Here is a 22,589-nt window from a genome sequence, read left to right as displayed (position 1 = left end):
CTTTCTCAAAACCCAAGGTCGCTTTACAATAATAAGCAGAAAAAAAAGTCCACCAAATAGAGGTCAGGATATCATTCCAGTGGTGTAGCGGCCACAGTCCCACTAAAAGGCACACGAAAACAAGTCCCACATCTCCAGCACAGCCGCCGTGACGCCGCCAGCAACATCACTCGAACACCACGCCATGGATCCACAAAGCGAGCACAGAAGCACCGCCATGAAGAGTGCTGGTATGTCTCAAACCACCTGCACAGCTGCCGTGACGCCACCGAGCAACATTGCTCGGAACATCACGCCAAGCATTAAAACACAGAGCGCTGGACAACCATGATGTTAAAATGAGCAACAAGCTCACTGCAGTCCATAGCTGGGAGCGCAGGCATCACCCACAGCAAACCAAGGCCTGGAGGGAACCGAAGCCCAAAACTGGGTCCAGAGCTTCACCACAACTGGCGGACAAAAACACTCAAACAAACATCAAACAGAAAAAAGAAAAAAATTAAAATAAAAAAGGAGAGAAAATAAAATAAAAAAGCTCCGGTGAGAAGCGGCAGCCAGAATGTGCACGATGTACTCTCAACAGAAAACTGGAAACGGAAAAAAGTTTGGATGGATGGATGGATGGATTGTTTGATGGATTGATGGATTGATTGATGGATGGATGGTTGGATGGACGGACTGATGGATGGATGGATGGATGGATGGATGGATGGATGGATGGATGGATGGACTGATGGACGGACGGATTGATGGACTGATGGATGGATTGATGGATGGATGGTTGGATGGACAGACTGATGGACTGATGGACAGATGGATGGATGGATGGATGGATTCATGAATGGATGGATTGATGGACTGATGTATGGATGGATGGTTGGATGGACTGATGGACGGATGGATTGATGGACAGATTGATGGACTGATGGATGGATTGATGGATGGATGGTTGGACGGATGGATTGATGGACAGATGGATGGATGGATGGATGGATGGACTGATTAATGGATGGATTGGTGGATTAATTGATGGATGGAAGGATGAAATGATGGATGGATTCATGGATGGATGGATAGATTGATGGATGGATGGTTGGATGGACTGATGGATTGATGGACAAATTGATGGATGGATGAATGGTTGGATGGACGGACTGATGGACTGATGAACGGACGGATTGATTGATTGATTGATTGATTGATTGATTGATTGATTGATTGATTGATTGTTGGATTGATTGATGAACTGATTTATGGATTGATGGCTTGATCAATGGATGGATAGATGGATGGATTTGTCCATTTGTCCAAACCACTCTGGTGTTTATCTCAAATCAAAGTGACTGAAACTAGGACTTAATATATCCTGACCGGAGTGACTGTAGGCAGTAATATACAATAAAATAGGTCTAAAAGAATAAAAAGACTAAGCACAACAACAGCAACACAGACTACTTCCGGTGAGCTCTGTGTCGGTTTGAGACGCACGCTTCCGTTCGGGAGGTGTTTACTTCCGGTGTGCTCCCGCCATTGTGTGTCATGGACCTGGCGTGGATTTATCATACAAACTGAGATAAACCGTCATTAATCTGCTTTTTATCTGATTTCCTCTCGGGTTAATAATTCCTGAGGAGCTGCTTTAATCTGCAGAGAGAGAGAGACCTTCACCATACGGTACTGCACCGCTAGTGGATTAGCTAACCATGCTAAAGCTAACTCTCTAACATCATTTATCAGAATAAACATCACACATTTAATTATTTTTTACTAATGAGCCTGCAGTGGGAGATTTCATTATATCATTTAAAGTAAAATTATAAATACTGTTGAAGATGTCCTGGGGTTAAAGTTGTAATTAAAAGGTTTTTTTTTTCAAATTTTATTTACTGGTTCATTACTTGTTTTATAAGCTGTTTAATTATTATTATTAGTGATTAGTTGTTGATTGTTTATGTAATGACTTTAATTCTACACTGTTAGAAACTAGTAATGTGAGGGCATGACTATAATATCGCGATACTTTAAGATAATCTCGCGATATCATGATGTGTGAATTGCAGACCGTTTGAGTAACATTTAGATGTAATAACTGTAATCTAAACACAATTTGTGAGATATTGACTGAGAAGTTGGGACTGATGTTAATATTTTATTCCGCAGCAGTGAAGAGTTCTGGATTCTGATTGCTCACTCTGTGTGTGTGTGTGTGTGTGTACACACACTCAGGTTGTGATGATGGTGTTGTCAGGGTTACGGTTGTCACGGCAGCAGCTGAAGCGGTTGGAGGAGCACCGGTACAGCAGTGAGGGTAAATCCCTCCTGGAGCCGCTCCTGCAGCCATTCTGGTGCTGGCTGGTGGAGAGAGTTCCCCTGTGGGTCGCCCCCAACCTCATCACCTCCATCGGCCTCGCCCTCAACATCACCACCACACTCCTCCTCGCCTATCACTGTCCTACCGCTACTGAGCAGGTACACACACACATGCATATATACATACATACATATATTTGTGTGTGTGTCCTGGGTGATCAGGTCACGGGTGCTCATGACCTGATCACCACTGGGACACATTTAATCTCTTCACACCTTCACTTACAGCTGAACCCAGGGCACATGTTAATGCAGGGGTGTTCAGGTACTGTGTGTGTGTGTGTGTGTGTGTGTGTAAGAGAGATGAGGGAACACAGGGCGGTGATAAACACTGGGAATCTTCAGAACTGAGTTAAATGTTGTTGATTAACCTGTCCAGTGTGGAGCAGTGTTACAGTTCACTAAACAGAAACTTGTGTGTGTGTTCAGGCTCCAACATGGGTGTACCTGTCCTGTGCTGTAGGGCTGTTTCTCTACCAATCACTGGACGCCATTGATGGTAAACAGGCGAGACGGACCAACAGCAGCACTCCGCTTGGAGAACTCTTCGACCATGGCTGTGACTCGCTCTCCACTGGTGTGTGAGAGAGAGAGAGAGAGTGTGTGTGTGTGTGAGAGAGAGAGAGAGAGAGAGAGAGAGAGAGAGAATATGTCCTACTCCAAGAAGCTGTTTGTGTCATGGTGCTCAAAAGTTTGTGCTCCCTCTATAACACACAAACGGATGGAAAGGCAGAGAACCAATCAGATCACAGCGTTCAGAATCCTGAATCTTGTGACCACAAAAACACAGGGTATACATTAATGGTGTAGTGCACCCTACATAGTGCACTGTATGACCCCTAGAACACTGGTTTGGGGTTAAACCACAGAAAAACACTCAGGAGATGGACAGAGATGATATTAAAATATATCCATAAAATTACACACACCACACAAACATCTCTCACCCCACACACACATCAACCAATAATAATGTCTGCTGCAGCGTGTTAATAAGAGAGACGTTCAGGCTGAAAAAAAGCAGAGTGATGTGTCCAGATTAGGGCTTTGACCTTGGCCCAAAAATCATATTCGAAGTTCGTTTGGAAATTAATCTAGACATTCGAATAGTATTCGAACTTTTATTAATTATATTATTCTTAAATGCCTCACTAACACCTCGGCATCAAAATTAAATGATATTCAGTCCACCAGGGGGCACTGTTCAGTCAATGTCAATAAGATTACGTGCAGGAAATATGAAATATTCAGGCGTGTTTTTACAACCACTACTAATGAAACGTGCAGTGTCGTAGTAATTGGCATTATACCGGCTGACACTTTTAACGTTACATAATCCACAAACTTCGTCGTTTGTCCGTTGCCTTTTTTGTGTGAAACGCTGTTCCTTCGGTTTCCTGGTTGCTTGTACTGATGAAAGCCTCTAAACTGTAGCCTCACTGACAATCAAAGGGGAACGTTTACAAAATGAGCAGGTGCTGCTAGGCCTACACCTAATCTGTGAGTTTATAACACTGCCGTTCCGAGCCCATTCGTGTTGGCTTTTGAGAATGTTTGTTTTGAATGAGCTCGGTGTCAGCTGTCATGTCACTGCTTCCTGCTCGCGTCTCTGATTCACAATTCAAACAAACACGGACACGATATGTTATAAGATCACAGATTAGTTTTACGTGCTCACTTCGTTAACTTATGAACTTCATGGTATGTAAATTCCACCATGTGTAGGCTAAATTAATTTAGGCCTATAGGCTACTTGCGCAAGTAAGCTAATAGTTTTTTTTTTTTTAGCAACTATCCCAAGTTGACAAAAATAACAGCGCATGAAAGCATTACTGCGCAGTGTCGCATAGTCAGCTTGACGCTAACGTCTACAGGTGCCCAGATAAGACAAAAGACAATGACCTTCGCGATTCACATAAATTCCACAGACGTTAAAAAAAAAAAAAAACCTGCGACCTGAACTGAAAACGTTTACAACCACATTCACAAAAATAAAAGAATTATGCCTAATGATACCATATACAGGTTCGAATATTTAGAGCTGCCTAATATTTGTTCGAACATCTCTTTTTTTCACAACATTCGAATTGTATTCGAATATCGAAGTTCGAAGTCAAAGCCCTAGTCCAGATGTGATCTGAATACAAGCCAAACTCTGCATAATCCCTCATACTGTGTAACGTGTGTGTGTGTGCAGTGTTTGTGATTCTGGGGACGTGTATCGCGGCTCAGATGGGGACGAATCCTGACTGGATGTTCTTCTGCTGTTTTGTGGGCGTGTTCATGTTCTACTGCGCTCACTGGCAGACCTACGTCTCAGGAACGCTGCGCTTCGGCATGTGAGCACTCCGCGACCCCGCCCCACTCCATTTCACTTCCCCTCGGTTATATTAAATCTTACATGTGTGGAGTCGCTGTTTAAAAAGTGTGAACACAGCGTCAGGCCTTAACTCATCAAACTGTGTAAAGTAGCAAAGAGTCACAGTAGTGATGTAAGAGCTGCTGTGTGCATGTGAGGGAGAGAATGGTTTTTAATTTTATAATCTTTTTACAGCACTTATCATTTTGAGTAAAAACTGAGCTTTAAATAAAAGTGAACATGAAGAAAAATGTTAATACACCAAATAAAATAAGTGTGTTAATGAAAGACTCGGTATCAGGTTGGATGGGATGGGATGGAATGGGATTGGGTTTGGTGAGGTGGGGTGGGGTGAGGTTTGGTTGGGTGCGGTGAGGTTGGGTACAGTGGGGCGAGGTTTGGTTTGATGGGGTGAGGTCGGGTTTGGTGGGGTTCGGTGAGGTTGGGTGCGGTGGGGTGAGGTTTGGTTGGATGGAGGTGCGGTGGGGCGAGGTTTGGTTGGGTGCGGTGGGGTGAGGTTTGGTTGGATGGAGGTGCGGTGGGGCGAGGTTTGGTTGGATGGGGTGGGGTGAGGTTGGGTGCGGTGGGGTGAGGTTCGGTTGGGTGCGGTGGGGTGAGGTTCGGTTGGATGGAGGTGGGGTGAGGTTCGGTTGGATGGAGGTGGGGTTGGGTACGGTGGGGCGAGGTTTGGTTGGATGGAGGTGCGGTGGGGCGAGGTTTGGTTGGGTGCGGTGGGGTGAGGTTTGGTTGGATGGAGGTGCGGTGGGGCGAGGTTTGGTTGGATGGGGTGGGGTGAGGTTGGGTGCGGTGGGGTGAGGTTCGGTTGGGTGCGGTGGGGTGAGGTTCGGTTGGATGGAGGTGGGGTGAGGTTCGGTTGGATGGAGGTGGGGTTGGGTACGGTGGGGCGAGGTTTGGTTGGATGGGGTGGGGCGAGGTTTGGTTGGATGGGGTGAGGTGGGGTTCGGTGAGGTTGGGTGAGGTTTGGTTGGATGGAGGTGCGGTGGGGTTGGTTGGGTGGGGTTGGGTGCGGTTCGGTTGGCTGGGGGTGCGGTGGGGTGAGGTTCGGTTGGATGGAGCTGGGGTTGGGTACGGTGGGGCGAGGTTGGGTTGGGTACGGTGGGGCGAGGTTTGGTTGGATGGGGTGGGGCGAGGTTTGGTTGGGTGCGGTGGGGCGAGGTTGGGTGGGGTGGGGTTGGGTGCGGTTCGGTTGGATGGAGGTGCGGTGGGGTTGGGTACGGTGGGGCGAGGTTTGGTTGGATGGGGTGGGGCGAGGTTTGGTTGGGTGCGGTGGGGCGAGGTTGGGTGGGGTGGGGTTGGGTGCGGTTCGGTTGGATGGAGGTGCGGTGGGGTTGGGTACGGTGGGGCGAGGTTTGGTTGGATGGGGTGAGGTGGGGTTGGGTGTGGTGGGGTGGGGTGTTTAATCTGATGGGGTGAGGTGGGGTTGGGTGTGGTGGGGTGTTTAATCTGATGGCCTGATGCACTCTGAGCTCCTGTGGGTTTAATAATTGAACCTGATTCACTGGAGCTGTCACACTGCTTCAGAACATCACTAATACACACCAACACTAAACCTCTCAGAGCCTCACGGTTCAACATCCCTGCACCTAATATACACACCTGCCAGAAGTATGTGCACCCCTGACCATCACAAGGATTTCTGTCTGTGGAACACTGACTCCTCAGAGTTCACTCAGATTAACTGTTTGTAGGGGGGAAAAAACATAAAATCTGGGGTTTAAGAAAATATATATACACTTCTGCGTATGCACGAGTGACTTTTCAGCTGAGATTTGTGCTGTCAAATATTTAAATACTTCCAGAAATCAGAAAACTGTTTGTGTGAAGATGAAGTGTGTTTATCGCACAGCTGTAGATGTGACGTTACTGAAGAACAGGACGAGGAACGCTGCTGTGTATTTCTGGCATGAGTTAATTCACCCCCCTCTGTGTGTGTGTGTGTGCAGTATTGATGTGACTGAAGTGCAGGTCTTCATTATGACCGTGTACCTGCTGGCTGCACTCGGAGGAACTGCTCTCTGGCAGTTTGTGGTAATTTACTACGTCTCCTGTTCACTACTAAACCCAACATTTCACTTAATTCTCTGTTCAAACACACGAGAGGAAACGGCAACGTGTTTATAAAGTGGATAAACAGCAGCAGTGAACTAACACAGCACTGGTGACAGACACAGACTCAACACTGTAAATAAAATAACACACTTTTTTAAACAGTATGAGGACAAAGCTGCAACTCATTCATAGCTTTAAAAATATTAACTTTTTTTTTTTTTTTTTTAAACTATAACTTTTATTAAAGAGTTGGAGTGAAACCTCAGCTCTAACACACGGCTCACACAAAACCTGTTTTATATATATTTATTTTAGATTTCAACACTGAAACCCATTAAAATGGGGGTTTTTTGTTTTGTTTTTTTGTGAGAATTATTCAGTGTTGTAATGTGAGTGTGAATGGTTGTCTGTGTCTATGTGTCAGCCCTGTGATGACCTGGCGACTTGTCCAGGGTGAACCCCGCCTTTCGCCCGTAGTCAGCTGGGATAGGCTCCAGCTCGCCTGCGACCCTGTAGAACAGGATAAAGCGGCTACAGATAATGAGATGAGATTCAGTGTTGTGTTATCGTGTTCTGATGTTTTTTATTTTTAAATACAGTGTGCTGTTTTTTTTATTCTTATTGTCTCACATCTGTTCTAATAATCTCTTATTTCTGTTGTGTATTTTGATATTTTCATTCTCTTTTGATATTTCATTCAAAAATTTGTCGTTATTAATTTTTTTGTACATTTGAGTGAGCATGATCAGTGATATATCAGGATATACTGCGTCTTATTGAAATATTAAGTTAAATAGTCTAATGTTCCTCCTGATTTTCACAGCTCAGGTATTCTGTGATTTCTGAGAGCTCTGTACACATCGGACTTAACAGCAGATAATAATACTGTCAGCTTATTAAATTAGATCAGTTATAAACAAAGTGAAAATATTGTTTGATAAACATCTTTACAGACTAGTGAGGGTTAATGAATGACGGTGATTTAAATGTGTGTTTTAATTTTTGATTATAATCACGTGTGTGTGTGTGTGTGTGTGTGTGATTAAACCAGATTCCGGTACTGAATGTCCAGGTGAAGATGATTCCTGCCTTCCTGACGCTCCTCGGTGCCATTTTCTCCTGTACAAACTACTTCCGGGTCATCTTCACAGGCGGGATGGGCAAAAACGGCTCCACCGTCGCGGTGTGTCTGAACTGATCTAACAATTCTATAATCAGGATTTAATTATTTACATCAGAATTATTCAGATCAATGTGGAACAGAACGTCTTTAAATCAGAATAAAATAAACCTTAATTTACATTAAATATTTCAAGTTTATTAAATACTGAATATAAACAGGGCGGCACGGTGGTGTAGTGGTTAGCGCCGTCGCCTCACAGCAAGAAGGTCCGGGTTCGAGCCCCGTGGCCGGCGAGGGCCTTTCTGTGTGGAGTTTGCATGTTCTCCCCGTGTCCACGTGGGTTTCCTCCGGGTGCTCCGGTTTCCCCCACAGTCCAAAGACATGCAGGTTAGGTTAACTGGTGACTCTAAATTGAGCGTAGGTGTGAATGTGAGTGTGAATGGTTGTCTGTGTCTATGTGTCAGCCCTGTGATGACCTGGCGACTTGTCCAGGGTGTACCCCGCCTTTCGCCCGTAGTCAGCTGGGATAGGATCCAGCTCGCCTGCGACCCTGTAGAACAGGATAAAGCGGCTACAGATAATGGATGGATAGAATATAAACAGTTAACCACTCTGTAAATACAACCCCGATTCCAAAAAAAGTTGGGACAAAGTACAAATTGTAAATAAAAACGGAATGCAATAATTTACAAATCTCAAAAACTGATATTGTATTCACAATAGAACATAGACAACATATCAAATGTCGAAAGTGAGACATTTTGAAATTTCATGCCAAATATTGGCTCATTTGAAATTTCATGACAGCAACACATCTCAAAAAAGTTGGGACAGGGGCAATAAGAGGCTGGAAAAGTTAAAGGTACAAAAAAGGAACAGCTGGAGGACCAAATTGCAACTCATTAGGTCAATTGGCAATAGGTCATTAACATGACTGGGTATAAAAAGAGCATCTTGGAGTGGCAGCGGCTCTCAGAAGTAAAGATGGGAAGAGGATCACCAATTCCCCTAATTCTGCGCCGACAAATAGTGGAGCAATATCAGAAAGGAGTTCGACAGTGTAAAATTGCAAAGAGTTTGAACAGATCATCATCTACAGTGCATAATATCATCAAAAGATTCAGAGAATCTGGAAGAATCTCTGTGCGTAAGGGTCAAGGCCGGAAAACCATACCGGGTGCCCGTGATCTTCGGGCCCTTAGACGGCACTGCATCACATACAGGCACGCTTCTGTATTGGAAATCACAAAATGGGCTCAGGAATATTTCCAGAGAACATTATCTGTGAACACAATTCACCGTGCCATCCGCCGTTGCCAGCTAAAACTCTATAGTTCAAAGAAGAAGCCGTATCTAAACACGATCCAGAAGCGCAGACGTCTTCTCTGGGCCAAGGCTCATTTAAAATGGACTGTGGCAAAGTGGAAAACTGTTCTGTGGTCAGACGAATCAAAATTTGAAGTTCTTTATGGAAATCAGGGACGCCGTGTCATTCGGACTAAAGAGGAGAAGGACGACCCGAGTTGTTTTCAGCGCTCAGTTCAGAAGCCTGCATCTCTGATGGTATGGGGTTGCATTAGTGCGTGTGGCATGGGCAGCTTACACATCTGGAAAGACACCATCAATGCTGAAAGGTATATCCAGGTTCTAGAGCAACATATGCTCCCATCCAGACGACGTCTCTTTCAGGGAAGACCTTGCATTTTCCAACATGACAATGCCAAACCACATACTGCATCAATTACAGCATCATGGCTGCGTAGAAGAAGGGTCCGGGTACTGAACTGGCCAGCCTGCAGTCCAGATCTTTCACCCATAGAAAACATTTGGCGTATCATAAAACGGAAGATACGACAAAAAAGACCCAAGACAGTTGAGCAACTAGAATCCTACATTAGACAAGAATGGGTTAACATTCCTCTCCCTAAACTTGAGCAACTTGTCTCCTCAGTCCCCAGACGTTTACAGACTGTTGTAAAGAGAAAAGGGGATGTCTCACAGTGGGAAACATGGCCTTGTCCCAACTTTTTTGAGATGTGTTGTTGTCATGAAATTTAAAATCACCTAATTTTTCTCTTTAAATGATACATTTTCTCAGTTTAAACATTTGATATGTCATCTATGTTCTATTCTGAATAAAATATGGAGTTTGGAAACTTCCACATCATTGCATTCCGTTTTTATTTACAATTTGTACTTTGTCCCAACTTTTTTGGAATCGGGGTTGTAAGAGTCAAATAAAAACCTTAAAATATTAAATTTTTTTAATAAACTCTCATCTCATCTCATTATCTGTAGCCGCTTTATCCTGTTCTACAGGGTCGCAGGCGAGCTGGATCCTATCCCAGCTGACTACGGGTGAAAGGCGGGGTTCACCCTGGACAAGTCGCCAGGTCATCACAGGGCTGACACATAGACACAGACAACCATTCACACTCACATTCACACCTACGCTCAATTTAGAGTCACCAGTTAACCTAACCTGCATGTCTTTGGACTGTGGGGGAAACCGGAGCACCCGGAGGAAACCCACGCGGACACGGGGAGAACATGCAAACTCCGCACAGAAAGGCCCTCGCCGGCCACGGGGCTCGAACCCAGGACCTTCTTGCTGTGAGGCAACAGTGATAACCACTACACCACCGTGCCGCCCTTTTTAATAAACTTTTGTATGTAATTGTTTATTGCAAATAGGACTCGTAATTTTTGAACAGTGTCTGCTGTTAAAAATACAAATTGAATCGAATTGAATTTTTCGACGTTTGCTCCACGTTCAGTGCTGCAGTGTTGTCTGGATTCCTCTAGAAAATAAAATTGATTAATGTGACATCAATTAATTTGCTATTTTTATTTGACTCTGTCCCATATGAACAGTTACACACAGAGTCAATAAATAAACACCAGTATATAATATAATTGCCTAATTAGCATACGGACATTATAAGTCATTAATCTAAGGACACACCACTGACCTGTTTACTGTCTGAGCCTTTGGCTGAAGCTGATAGAGGCTCGTGTGTTTAACCAAGTTCGAGCGTGTTTAAGAATGTAATTGGTGTGCCAGCCTCAGATCGCGATTCCACAGTCGCGGTGTGGCACTGCTGTGTACTGACGATGTAAGCACCACGTTACAGAACCTCAGCTCACGGTGTGACTCTGTGGCCGAGCGGTTGAGAGCACTGTCCAGGAAAGGAACAGATTTTGCAACGTCGGTTCAAATCCTGGCTTCGATGTAAAACGCTGGGCTCAGACCTGCACAGGCCTCTAGTGTTAATGTAGCTGTAAAGTTTGTGGATATTGATGCATGAAACTGAAGTACGTGGTCTGTTTTCTATTCAGCTCTTTAACATGATCAGCAGGGGGCGCCACATCATAATGACCTATAGTAATGTAATCATGGGCATTAATAAACATTTTAATATGAAAAATAAAATGTAAATGTAAAATTTGTTTTTTATATTTCTACATCACTGCTGTTTATTGTATATTTTTATCTTCTGTGTTTAAATGAATGAAATCTGCAGAATAAATCTCCTGATAAACCTGTTACTAAAAAACAGCAATATAATCTCTCAAACTGGGTTTCTCTCTGCCCCCCCGCAGGGGACGAGTGTGCTCTCTCCAGCGTTCCACATCTCCGTGGTGTTGGTTCTGGCCGTGTTGGTGTATAAATCCTCAGCAGAGCAGCTGTTTGAGAGAAACCCATGTCTCTTTGTGTTAGCGTTCGGCTTCGGCTCCGCAAAACTCACCAACCGCCTGGTGGTAAAGACACACGACATCTTTTACATAAAAATAACATCGTTATACTGTAATATAATAGTTATACTCTAATGGAATATAATTATACTGTAATATTTACTGTATATCCAGTCTAGGCACAGTAAATTGCAAAATGTTTTGTAAAACATTTATTAACAGAATAATGTATTTTTATTATTATTTTAAGAACTCTTAATAGTGATAAAGCTCTGTGTGTGTGTGTGTGTGTGTGTGTGTCAGGTCGCCCACATGACGAAGAGTGAGATGCAGCACTGTGACGCTGCGTTTGTTGTGCCGCTGCTGCTCTTTATTAATCAGTACTGTAACAGTTTCCTCAGTGAACACTTCCTCCTCTGGGGGGCGCTGGTGAGTTCCATCACACTCATCACATCTCACACAAAAAAGCACATGTGCCTCTGTTTCATTTTTAGATTAGAAGAATGAAACCTGGAGAATCAGAGACCCCCCAGTCACTGAGAGAGCAGTTTATACAGAACCCGAGAACGCAAACAATATAATACCGTATTGGCTCGAATATAAGACGGTGTTTTTGTTGTAAAAAATAGCTCTTAAAAAGGGGGGTCGTCTTAAATTCGTGGACTAGACAAAATGCCGCCAAAAACGAAAGTGAAAGTGAGGACAGTGAGAGTGAGCAAAGTGAGGCTGAGGATCTCTGTGCTGAGTAGCTGTAATTTAGCAAACTACCCTTTTCATAGTTTCAGTTGTTTATTATTGTAAACCTTAATGTATTGTTTAATGCATTGTTTAAAGCATTTGCACTGTTCTGCAAATTTATTCCATATACCCGTAGGCTATGGGAAGTTAATGCATTGACATTCTGAAGTTTATGAACTTTCAATCTAAACCAGACAAATTTGTTGAATTAATGCAATTTAAATGTTTTAATTTGGCTTGTCTAGTAGCCTGCAGTTTAGCCTCTTTTTACTTCTATGAAAATTGTTCACGGAAATGAGACTGAAATTACCTCTATTTAAATGTGAAAAACAAAAGCCTCTAATTTTAAACAGAATTTTGAAATAAATACGCTTTATATGAATGAACATTTGGTCTTCAAAAAACTTTTTCCCCAAAGATGAACTTGGAAAAGGGGGCGTCGTCTTACATTCAGGGTCGTCTTATATTCGGGCCAATACGGTAACACAGTCACTTTATTAAAGTGGACATTAATAAACAGCTTTAACAAATTATTAAATATTATCCCACATTCACAAAGGGGGTACAAACTTTTACACTTTTAAACTGACTTTAAACTTTGACATCAGAATTTGAAATATTGAAAGAAAATCCGAAACCAAACATTAAACTTGTCGCTAAAATTTCAGTTTTTAAAGAAATTATTCTTAATTACGAGGGGGCATAAACCTTTGCACACAAATTTACATACTTTGTTATATAATATACTGATCATGTAAAGTGTATTATAGTGTGTGTGTGTGTGTGTGTGTACGCGTGTGCAGGTGCTCTCTGCGTGTGATCTGGTGTGTTACTGTACGAGTGTGTGTCAGCAGATCGCCGCCCACCTCAACATCAGTGTGTTCAGCCTTCAGAAACCCAGAACCTGCCGCAACAACCACCACTAACACACACACACACACACACACACTTCCGTTCTCCTGTTACACTCTTGCAGCCGGTCAGTCACTCCAGTGAACTAAAGAACCCTAGTGAACATGCACGCGCAGAACCATGTGACTTTTCTCCAGAACAGAAATGTTGTAGTTTGATGAATTAATTATAGTTATTTTCGTATTTCTGTTACATGTTAACGTTTGTTATTTTTCTGGTATAAGCTAACGTTAATCACTGAAGCGAAACTTTTCTGTTTGTTTTTAATCAAAATTATAAACAGGAAGTGGATTCTCTGCTGATCTCACGCACTCCTGCCCTACACAGAGGAACACTTCGAGTTTATTTAGTTGTTACATGGTTTCCCGGGGGGGGGGTCATAAATACTATACTGTAGATTTTCATCACTTTTAGAGAAATATTAACGCACACACACACCTGCTGCCAATAAAAGGCTTCTGATGAGCATGAGCAGGTGAGTTCACATCAGGAAGTCCTAAAGTGGAGCTTTAACACAGCGGAGGCTCTGACTTCAGCTTATTGTATCCTGCTTTACTCACAACCTGTGTGTGTGTGTGTGTGTTAGAGTAGAAGTGTGAGAGCTGCAGGACTACGGATCTGGTTAGAGGATCAGATTAATGCTTGCTGTTTCCTGCTTTGTGTTTTGGGGCGTGGCCTCTGTCCAGTCCTGGTGTGGGTGTGGTCAATGTTGTTTGTTATAACAATGTACGTGTTTACTTATTAGTTATGTTGCACTCGTTCACCGGACCACAAGTCTTCCAAAAAAAAAAACTGAAGAACTGTTTTGTGATTAGAAATGAATGTGCTGCTGAGCGAGCTGTAAAACACGCTGTCCCGGGTTCGGATGCTGTTTCTTTAACGCGCCCTCGGTGACTTCCCCAAAGTGTTTCACACACTAGCATGCTAACTAGCTCACAACAATCAAATGTATTAAAAGTTCTAAAATACTTGAATTTCTTTTGATTGTTTGTTTCTCGCACACACCCCCCCCGCTTCACGCAGTGCATTCTGGGCAAATTTCTGTTTATCGAATGAACTTCCTCCAACCCGGTGATGTGATGTAACTTCTCAGCTCTGACCCTGGCCACGGCGGGGAAGTGGACGAGGGAGCGTTAGAAACAGGATTGGAACACTGTGGCGGACGGTGATGATGTCACTAATTTAAACTCCGCCTCTGAACACTGCGAGAGTACTGACTCGTTGAATCCGTGTTTACACTCCTGAGTTAATGTGACGAGCTGATGATCACGTGCCTTCCTCCTTTATTTTGCGCTCTGTTAAACTCTATGCACACGCGGTGTTTTAAACTCTAATCTCACGTCATGTTTTTCATCCTTCGATGAGACGCACATCGAGTTACTCACGTGTTAAAGGTGCAGTAAGTGTTTTTGTAAAAAAGTTACAGTGAGTAAAAACGGCTAATTCTCTTCTCATAAAGTGTTGGGTATTTTATTTATTTATTTTAATTTATTTCTTTTAAATCCTGCTTTAAACCGCTGTCATTCAGGTCTCTGAGTTTTATAAAAACTGTGTTCTGTAATCAGATATGGACTTCCTGCTTCAATTTAACACCTTCACTGTGTGCTTCATAACATTTACAATAACTCCTGTAAATTAACCAACTAGACACAGTAATGCGTGTGGGCGGAGCTAGAAACTAGACAGTGCTGGTCACTGATTGGTCGAACACAGTGATGATAATTGATAGCCGTGTAACTCATCACTAGAACTGATTTCTCCTGTTTCATCTTCAAATTATGACCCATTCACACGTTCTTACTTCTTATTCACCATTTATGTTCACTACATAGTGCACTACATGATTAATAAAACACAATTCAACCACGGAAACTGTACGAATCTGTTGTTTGTGACGTAAACATGTTGCTCTTTCCAGGCCCCTCGAGCAGACTACCTCAGTACCTCCGTTTCGCACCTTCAGCTTGTTTAAAGAGAATCTGTTCTCACTAAGCCCCTCCCCCTTTTCTTTCTGTTGTGTTCTGGCTGTAGATCAAACATCCATAACGTTCCTGCGATGTGTTTTGAGGTTTATGTAGTAAATAAACACTGAGTAAATGTTTTTGTGTCACACAAATGCACTAAACTGACTAAAACCATGGGGTTGCGCTCCATTTCCTCATTTCTACACACATCACTGTTAAATCGCAGTGCGACTGCAGCGCTTTTAAATCTACCTTTAAACTTTGGAAGGCATGGCCTAAGGGGTGTGGCCGGTAGGTCCTGTGAATATTTTGCTTCCAAGGTGGGAGGTAATGTTAAATCAGTAAAATGATGCACAAATTGAGAATGCTTATTGCATCTTTTAAGGTTCAATTTTGCATATGTAAATTAGGTGGGAGGAGTCGACAGTGTTTTGTTCTGTTTGTGAGACTAAAACACATTAAAGGTGAAGTGCGGAGTGATTAAAGGGGCAGTGTTTGGAATGTGTGTTAATTCTCCTGTTAACGCTCTACCTCTTTAACACTCAGCTGTGTGTGTGTGGTGATTAATTTCCGCACAGTCCTTAAATAAACATCTGTAACGTTTTCATTTGTTTGACTTATTTTTTCTAGCTATTTGTTAATCCTGTTTTTGTTCTGATTTTATTATTTTTATCATCAAGTTTTTAGTGAATAGTGCACTATGTAGTGTGCAGGATGTGATGTCATCTCAAACACACCCATTTTATCCTCAATACAGGTGTGGTACTGAGCAAATCCAAAGCAGGTGTGTTAGAGAAATGTGTGTACAAAACCTCACGCTCGCAGCACTCTGCACTACTCGATGAAATGTTTCCTGGTTTTGTGTTACTGTGCAACCCCACAGTGCGGTGTAATACATTAGAGGTCAGGAGGTTAGGATCGCAGTATAGAGGAGGGTCAAATCTTAGGGTTACGGGGTGGAAATTAGTGGTGGAGTAAATGATCAGTGTCCAAATAATTTAGATACAGAATACCCATAATGCACTGTGACTGTTAAAGACAGGGCGTGGCACTCTTTTTGTAATTATGGTGTGTGGTTTGGGACATGTCCATACTGGGTGAGACCTTGGTGTTGGTTCTGTTTCCTTCACTCTTAGAAAACAGGGTTCTTCAAGGGTCCATTGGATAATAAAGGGTTCTTAACTAATTACACTAGGTTCTACATGGAACCCTTTCTGATAGAGAAACACATGGAGAAATCTTTAATGCTTCCACAAAGGGACAACTGAAGAGTGTGTATTCTCTGGAGCAGGGGGGATATAAAAGCTGTGATTTAAAGATCAGGAAACTGATGTAAAGGACCAGAAAATGGGGGAAAATGGAGCAACTTCTTTGCCTCCCCCCCCTCCTTTATTTTTTAAAGAAAGTTGAAATGTTCTCCATCCATACATTTAATTCTGACTTTAGATCTGACTTTAATTTAACATCTGTCATGTGGTCTGTTTTAATTTTATATTTGAATGTAATAAAGTTCATTTGTCTGCAGTGTAAAAATAAAGATTATATTAACACAAACTTCGAGTCTCAGCTGCTGTTTCTCTTTCACACAAACACAACGTGAGCAGATCAGCTGGAGTTCAAATTAATTCTACATTTCATCACAGAGGCAGTTCAGTGGGAAGGTTTACAGGATTCTGGTGGAGAACAGGATGAGGTGAGGACCGAACACTTTCGGGGGGGGGGAGAGAGAGAGCTGGGGGATGAAAACTTTCCACTTTTTCACTCCCCTGAAAAACAACACTACGAATGACTGGCTGCTGTTATTATTACCACCAACTCCAGCGGGACGGAGTCCACCAGGGGCTGAGGTGTTGGGTTTGGTCGAGTTTGTTTGTTTTATTGTAAACGATGTTATGGGAAAACAGTTGGACCAATCTTCATGAAACTTTCAGGATAGATGGGTATTGTTCTCAAATAGGTGGCACGGTGGTGTAGTGGTCAGCACTGTCGCCTCACAGCAAGAAGGTCCGGGTTCGAGCCCCATGGCCGGCGAGGGCCTTTCTGGGCGGAGTTTGCATGTTCTCCCCGTGTCCGTGTGGGTTTCCTCCGGGTGCTCCGGTTTCCCCCACAGTCCAAAGACATGCAGGTTAGGTTAACTGGTGACTCTAAATTGACCGTAGGTGTGAATGTGAGTGTGAATGGTTGTCTGTGTCTATGTGTCAGCCCTGTGATGACCTGGCGACTTGTCCAGGGTGAACCCCGCCTTTCACCCGTAGTCAGCTGGGATAGGATCCAGCTCGCCTGCGACCCTGTAGAACAGGATAAAGCGGCTACAGATAATGGATGGAGTATAAATGTTCTGATTGGTCAAGAGATTCAAACTCATCTCATTATCTCTAGCCGCTTTATCCTGCTCTACAGGGTCGCAGGCGAGCTGGATCCTATCCCAGCTGACTACGGGTGAAAGGCGGGGTTCACCCTGGACAAGTCGCCAGGTCATCACAGGGCTGACACATAGACACAGACAACCATTCACACTCACATTCACACCTACGCTCAATTTAGAGTCACCAGTTAACCTAACCTGCATGTCTTTGACTGTGGGGGAAACCGGAGCACCCGGAGGAAACCCACGCGGACACGGGGAGAACATGCAAACTCCACACAGAAAGGCCCTCGCTGGCCACGGGGCTTGAACCCGGACCTTCTTGCTGTGAGGTGACAGCGCTATAAAACTACACCACCATGCCACCCTATGTATATGTACACACACATTATTTATATATATATATATATATATATATATATATATATATATATATAATAATATATATATTTTTTTTAATATTCCAGCAGAATACTTGAGATACAGACAGTAAGGGGAAGAAGAGCTGGTTTATTCAGCGGAATGTGGCACTGTGTGTAAAAATATAGAAACTTTTTTCCAAATCATTTTTAATCCAAATTTCAATAACATTTACAACGAATATGCAAAAAATAAACTGTATTTTAATCCATATATAACTGTTTTAATGTCATCGAGACTCAAGATGTTTGTTAGATGAAGAAAATGGACAGTAAAAAAATAAACATGCAAACAATAAAATGAAATAAAGTTAAAATAAAACAGATTTTGTGTGGGGAAAGTCGTCATCTGGGAGAAAATCCTGCTGTAGCTCAGAAATCTCACTGAAAACTTTTCAATTCACATCAGCAGCAGGTTGTGCTGAAAAACTTTCAGTTCTCAAAGATAAAATAAAAAATGAACAAATTCATGATTTCAATGAGCTAGCTACGCTAACAGGCTAACATGCTAACTCGCTCCAGTTGGGCAGTTTGAATGAATGATCAAAATTATGAGAATAAAGACAAGTTTATTTTGGACTCGCGTCTCTCAGGGAAGATCAACAACATAATTTAATGAGAAATAAATAAATGGTGCTGTGTAATGACTCATCAGTAAACTGGCTAACACGCTAAGGTTAACTAGCTAGAGCTTGGTGGTTAGCTGTTAGCATGTTGCTAATGTAACTAAATACATTTTAAAAATGGTCAAATCATTTCATTATTATTTTATTATAATAACTTTACTGACTGACTCCTATAAATTATATTTTTAAAAGTGCTTTTTACAAGGTGCATGTTGAATAGCGCCCCCAAATTAAAACAGTCACGTGATGAAACTCTGGTCTCTGATTGGTCTGTACAGTAAAAGGCCCAGTAGATGGCGCTGCGGATCTGTTTTATTTTTTTAATCTCCAATGTTTTTCTGAGAGGAAATGTTTTCGTTGACAGTTAACTTAAAATGTTTAATTAATAATTCATCATATTAAGCAACATAACATAAAAAGGAGATAAAAACAAATAAAAACCCCAGAAAATAACACAAACATCGGAGGCCAGATCGATGAGACGGCTGAAGAAACGCGTTGACTAAAACACAGAACACTCAGTTTACATGCAGTAAAGGTTTTGGACTGTAAACGTATTTGTTGTAAAAATCTCAGATCATATCACTGTAATTTATTTTCAGTTTACAGAAGCACTGAAGTGTAAGGTGGAAAAACCTCTAATTTCAAGATGTAATTTCAGCTTAATGACTTATTTTTGACTTAATACCTGATAATCAATAATTTACTGAAAATAATCTCCTGATTCTTACTCTGTGTTGTTTTACGTCACAGTAACGACACTGAACTTCAGCATGTTCTTCCACAACGTGGAGTTCAGGGTTTCTGTAACAGTTCGGTACTGAAGCTGAAATATCGCCATCATCTGTGCACAGGTTCTGTATTTCAGTCGTCCTCACCGTTCGACTCGTGTTAAGGCCAGTACAGTGTGTGTGTGTGTGTGTGTGTGTGTGTGGTGTACTGAACACCAGGTTGGCGTCATCTCTGTGTTCAGGCTTCGTAATATTGTTTCTTGGTGATGGTGGAGCTCACTCCTCTCTGCACCATCTCCACCTGACGCGTGACGCTACCGCTCACCTCTGTGTGCTGTGTGACCTGTCTGCTCGACATCATCATACCGTCTGAGAAGACACACACACACACATTATCAACAATTAAAATATTAAATGCTGAATTCTTAGCCTAATTACATTAATGAACTGTAAGGGGAATATTTTTTTATATATAAATATCGACAGACAGACAGACAAACAGATAGACAGACAGATCACCTGGTGTGATGAAGGGTTCAGTGAACATGGTGTGTGTTGTCTGTGTTGTGCTCTGTGATGGCAAATTAAACACCTCTCTCCTCATCACAGACTGACTGCTGTACTGTCCCATAGAACCTACACATACAATGAGAGAGAGAGAGAGAGAGAGAGAGAGGTATATTACATTATATGTTACATAATACCAAGTGGCGGCACGGTGGTGTAGTGGTCAGCACTGTCGCCTCACAGCAAGAAGGTCCGGGTTCGAGCCCCGTGGCCGGCGAGGGCCTTTCTGTGTGGAGTTTGCATGTTCTCCCCGTGTCCGCGTGGGTTTCCTCCGGGTGCTCCGGTTTCCCCCACAGTCCAAAGACATGCAGGTTAGGTTAACTGGTGACTCTAAATTGAGCGTAGGTGTGAATGTGAGTGTGAATGGTTGTCTGTGTCTATGTGTCAGCCCTGTGATGACCTGGCGACTTGTCCAGGGTGAACCCCGCCTTTCGCCCGTAGTCAGCTGGGATAGGATCCAGCTCGCCTGCGACCCTGTAGAACAGGATAAAGCGGCTACAGATAATGAGATGAGATGAGATGAGATAATACAAAGTTATGTCAGATTACATTTAGTGTTTAGGTGTGACTTGTAGTTACAGTATGTTGTGTGTTTACATGTTGAAATCAGATGTATAGGTGTGTGTGTGTGCGTCGTACCATCCTGAGACTCGATGGTGATGATCCCCTCTCTCTCCGGCCCAAACCCTTGTGTGGTTTGAGCCTGAACTTTAAATTTATATGGCACATTTTCACTCAGATCAGAAACAGTCAGAGACGTGGCCGAGTTCCCGCTCAGCTGGAAGGAACGCTGATCTCCTGCACAAATAATAACATTCCGTCAAATATCATCTTACATCTATATCAGTTATAAAAGCTAAAAATTCTGATCACTGAAAATGTTGGCTACTATAACCATTACGTTCTTAAACTCGGATAAACTGCAGAAAAGATGACAAAACAGGTCACATATAAGAGCTAATAATGTAACTTTGAAACAGAAGTTACTGCGTACTGGGGATCATAAGTGACACAAACATCTACAGTATCCCAAAAAAATACATTTTCCAATTTCAGTCTGGCTTAAGTTTCAACACACATGACAGATTCTTGCTCAAACTTCTTAATTATAATTATTATCATTTTTAAAAGGTGAAAGGAGGAAGTGACCTGGTACTTGACTGCAATCTCAAATTGTTTGCCATTGGAATACTGTACATAGGGAATGGTTAGATATGTTCGACCCTGACCTCCACCGTGCAGCTGTTCACAGGTGACCGCGTAGCCCAGGATCTCGCCATTGGGTTTTCGTGGTTTGTCCCAGCTGAGCTGGAGAGTCTCTGGACTTAATGCAGTGAACACCAGTGGACCTGGGGCACTGGGTGTGCTCAGAGTGAACGGACACCCTGAAAACACCACCACGTAGGGTCAGAAATTCTGCAATATGGCTGTATTTAGAGTTGGTAAAACAACAAAGCCATCAAGTGGTTTTTTACCTGGCACAGGGCTGAGGGGGCTCTGGGGGTCAACAGCAGACTCGATGGTGATGACTCCCTCTCTCTCAGGACCCCAACCCTCCTGACTCTGAGCTTTCACCTTGAACAGGTACGACTGGTTGGGCAGTAGGTCCTGAACCACCACAGAGTTCTGTGCAGGGTTTGTGATGTCCATGCGCTTCATTTCAGCTGCAGGGATCATTATGTACAAAATTACACATACAGCATTGGAATGGAAACTTTATCTGCAGACTACAACAGATTGGAGCCACTCAGCGTTGATACTGACCTCCGTTGAGTAGCTGGTAGAGGACACAGTATCCTAATATTGGCTTTTCGCAGTGGGGTTCTTGCCAGCTGACCTTCAGTGCCGTAGGGCCCAGAGCTGAAAACACCAGCCTGCTTGGGGTTTCAGGGACCCCTTGTGGCAGCCGAGTATCTAGGGATAACATACAACCCATCATAAACATTTAATTGCTGGGCTGACTGTAGAAATAGCATGATAGAAGCTTGAAATGACTCTGGGAGGCAAGCCTGCTTAAAGGTCCCATGGCATGAAATTTTCACTTTCTGAGGTTTTTTAACATTAAAATGAGTTCCTCTGACCTTTTTAAGTCACCCCAGTGGCTAGAAATTTCATAATGTGTAAACCAAACTATGCCCAACATTTGAGAATGGCGCGTCAAAACGGCGCGTTGATAAGCTCTTCCCTTTACTACGTCAGCAAGTGAGATGATCCCCACGCCCCCCCTCTGGATTCCCACCCACTGTATGGATTGCCCGCCCAGTTGTAGTGAGGAGACCATAGAGGACACAACAACATGGCATCACCTAACCGAGCGAAACATGGAAATTGCGCTGTACATGGATGTGACAACACAGAAAGGAGTCTGTTTTTACTGCCGACGGGAGAGCCCCTGAAGACGCAGTGGCTTAATTTTATTTACTTCAATAATACGCCGTCGAGTCTACCTAAGACGGTGTATGTTTGTCGGAAGCATTTTCCTGAGGAATGTTTCCACAACTTGGGACAGTACAGGGCAGGTTTTGCACATCAACTGTCACTGAAGCCTGGGTCCGTACCAAGCATCCCTGCCGCATCAGCAACAAACACCGAACAAGTAAGTGGTCGTTTTGCCGTGTTTTAAAATCGGTGTGTTAGCCTAGCAATGGC

The 22,589-nt window shown here is 43.0% G+C and overlaps 2 protein-coding genes across 8 annotated transcripts in view; one reads left to right on the top strand and one right to left on the bottom strand.

Moving 5' to 3' along the window:
• Window positions 1-1,486: 1,486 nt before the first annotated feature.
• On the top strand, window positions 1,487-15,835 carry cept1a (choline/ethanolamine phosphotransferase 1a). Of its 2 annotated transcripts, none has more exons than XM_060932669.1 (9): window positions 1,487-1,674; window positions 2,227-2,469; window positions 2,800-2,947; window positions 4,568-4,709; window positions 6,694-6,778; window positions 7,851-7,982; window positions 11,526-11,684; window positions 11,922-12,047; window positions 13,160-15,835. In XM_060932669.1, exons 2-9 carry the CDS (start codon window positions 2,233-2,235, stop codon window positions 13,280-13,282), a joined length of 1,152 nt encoding a protein of 383 aa, XP_060788652.1. In that variant the 5' UTR covers window positions 1,487-1,674; window positions 2,227-2,232; the 3' UTR covers window positions 13,283-15,835. The 2 variants fall into 2 exon arrangements, with proteins under 2 accessions (XP_060788652.1, XP_060788653.1); XM_060932670.1 differs by having other exon boundaries at window positions 2,161-2,469.
• Window positions 15,836-18,200: 2,365 nt separating this feature from the next.
• itgb4 (integrin, beta 4) overlaps window positions 18,201-22,589 on the bottom strand; it is a 35,642-nt gene continuing 31,253 nt past the window's right edge. For all 6 annotated transcript variants that reach the window (XM_060932664.1, XM_060932662.1, XM_060932665.1 and 3 more), the window contains 6 exons: window positions 21,705-21,854; window positions 21,416-21,604; window positions 21,170-21,325; window positions 20,580-20,738; window positions 19,893-20,009; window positions 18,201-19,742 (listed from right to left, as the gene is read on the bottom strand). In XM_060932664.1, the coding sequence (XP_060788647.1) occupies window positions 19,612-19,742; window positions 19,893-20,009; window positions 20,580-20,738; window positions 21,170-21,325; window positions 21,416-21,604; window positions 21,705-21,854 (902 nt within the window). In that variant the 3' untranslated portion in view covers window positions 18,201-19,611. The remainder of the gene's footprint in view (window positions 19,743-19,892; window positions 20,010-20,579; window positions 20,739-21,169; window positions 21,326-21,415; window positions 21,605-21,704; window positions 21,855-22,589) is intronic.

This window comes from Neoarius graeffei, chromosome 10, assembly GCF_027579695.1.
Source record: "Neoarius graeffei isolate fNeoGra1 chromosome 10, fNeoGra1.pri, whole genome shotgun sequence".
In the NCBI taxonomy this organism is placed as follows: Eukaryota; Metazoa; Chordata; class Actinopteri; order Siluriformes; family Ariidae; genus Neoarius; species Neoarius graeffei.
This window is presented reverse-complemented; position numbering and strand designations above follow the sequence as displayed.

What these genes read in the sequence shown, in the direction of transcription:
- cept1a (XM_060932669.1), top strand. Translation starts at nt 2,233, where the DNA reads ATGATGGTGTTGTCAGGGTTACGGTTGTCACGGCAGCAGCTGAAGCGG. An exon ending in GTCCTACCGCTACTGAGCAG is followed by an intron (nt 2,470 to 2,799) that starts GTACACACACAC and finishes GTGTGTGTTCAG; the next exon opens with GCTCCAACATGGGTGTACCT. An exon ending in AAAACGGCTCCACCGTCGCG is followed by an intron (nt 7,983 to 11,525) that starts GTGTGTCTGAAC and finishes GCCCCCCCGCAG; the next exon opens with GGGACGAGTGTGCTCTCTCC.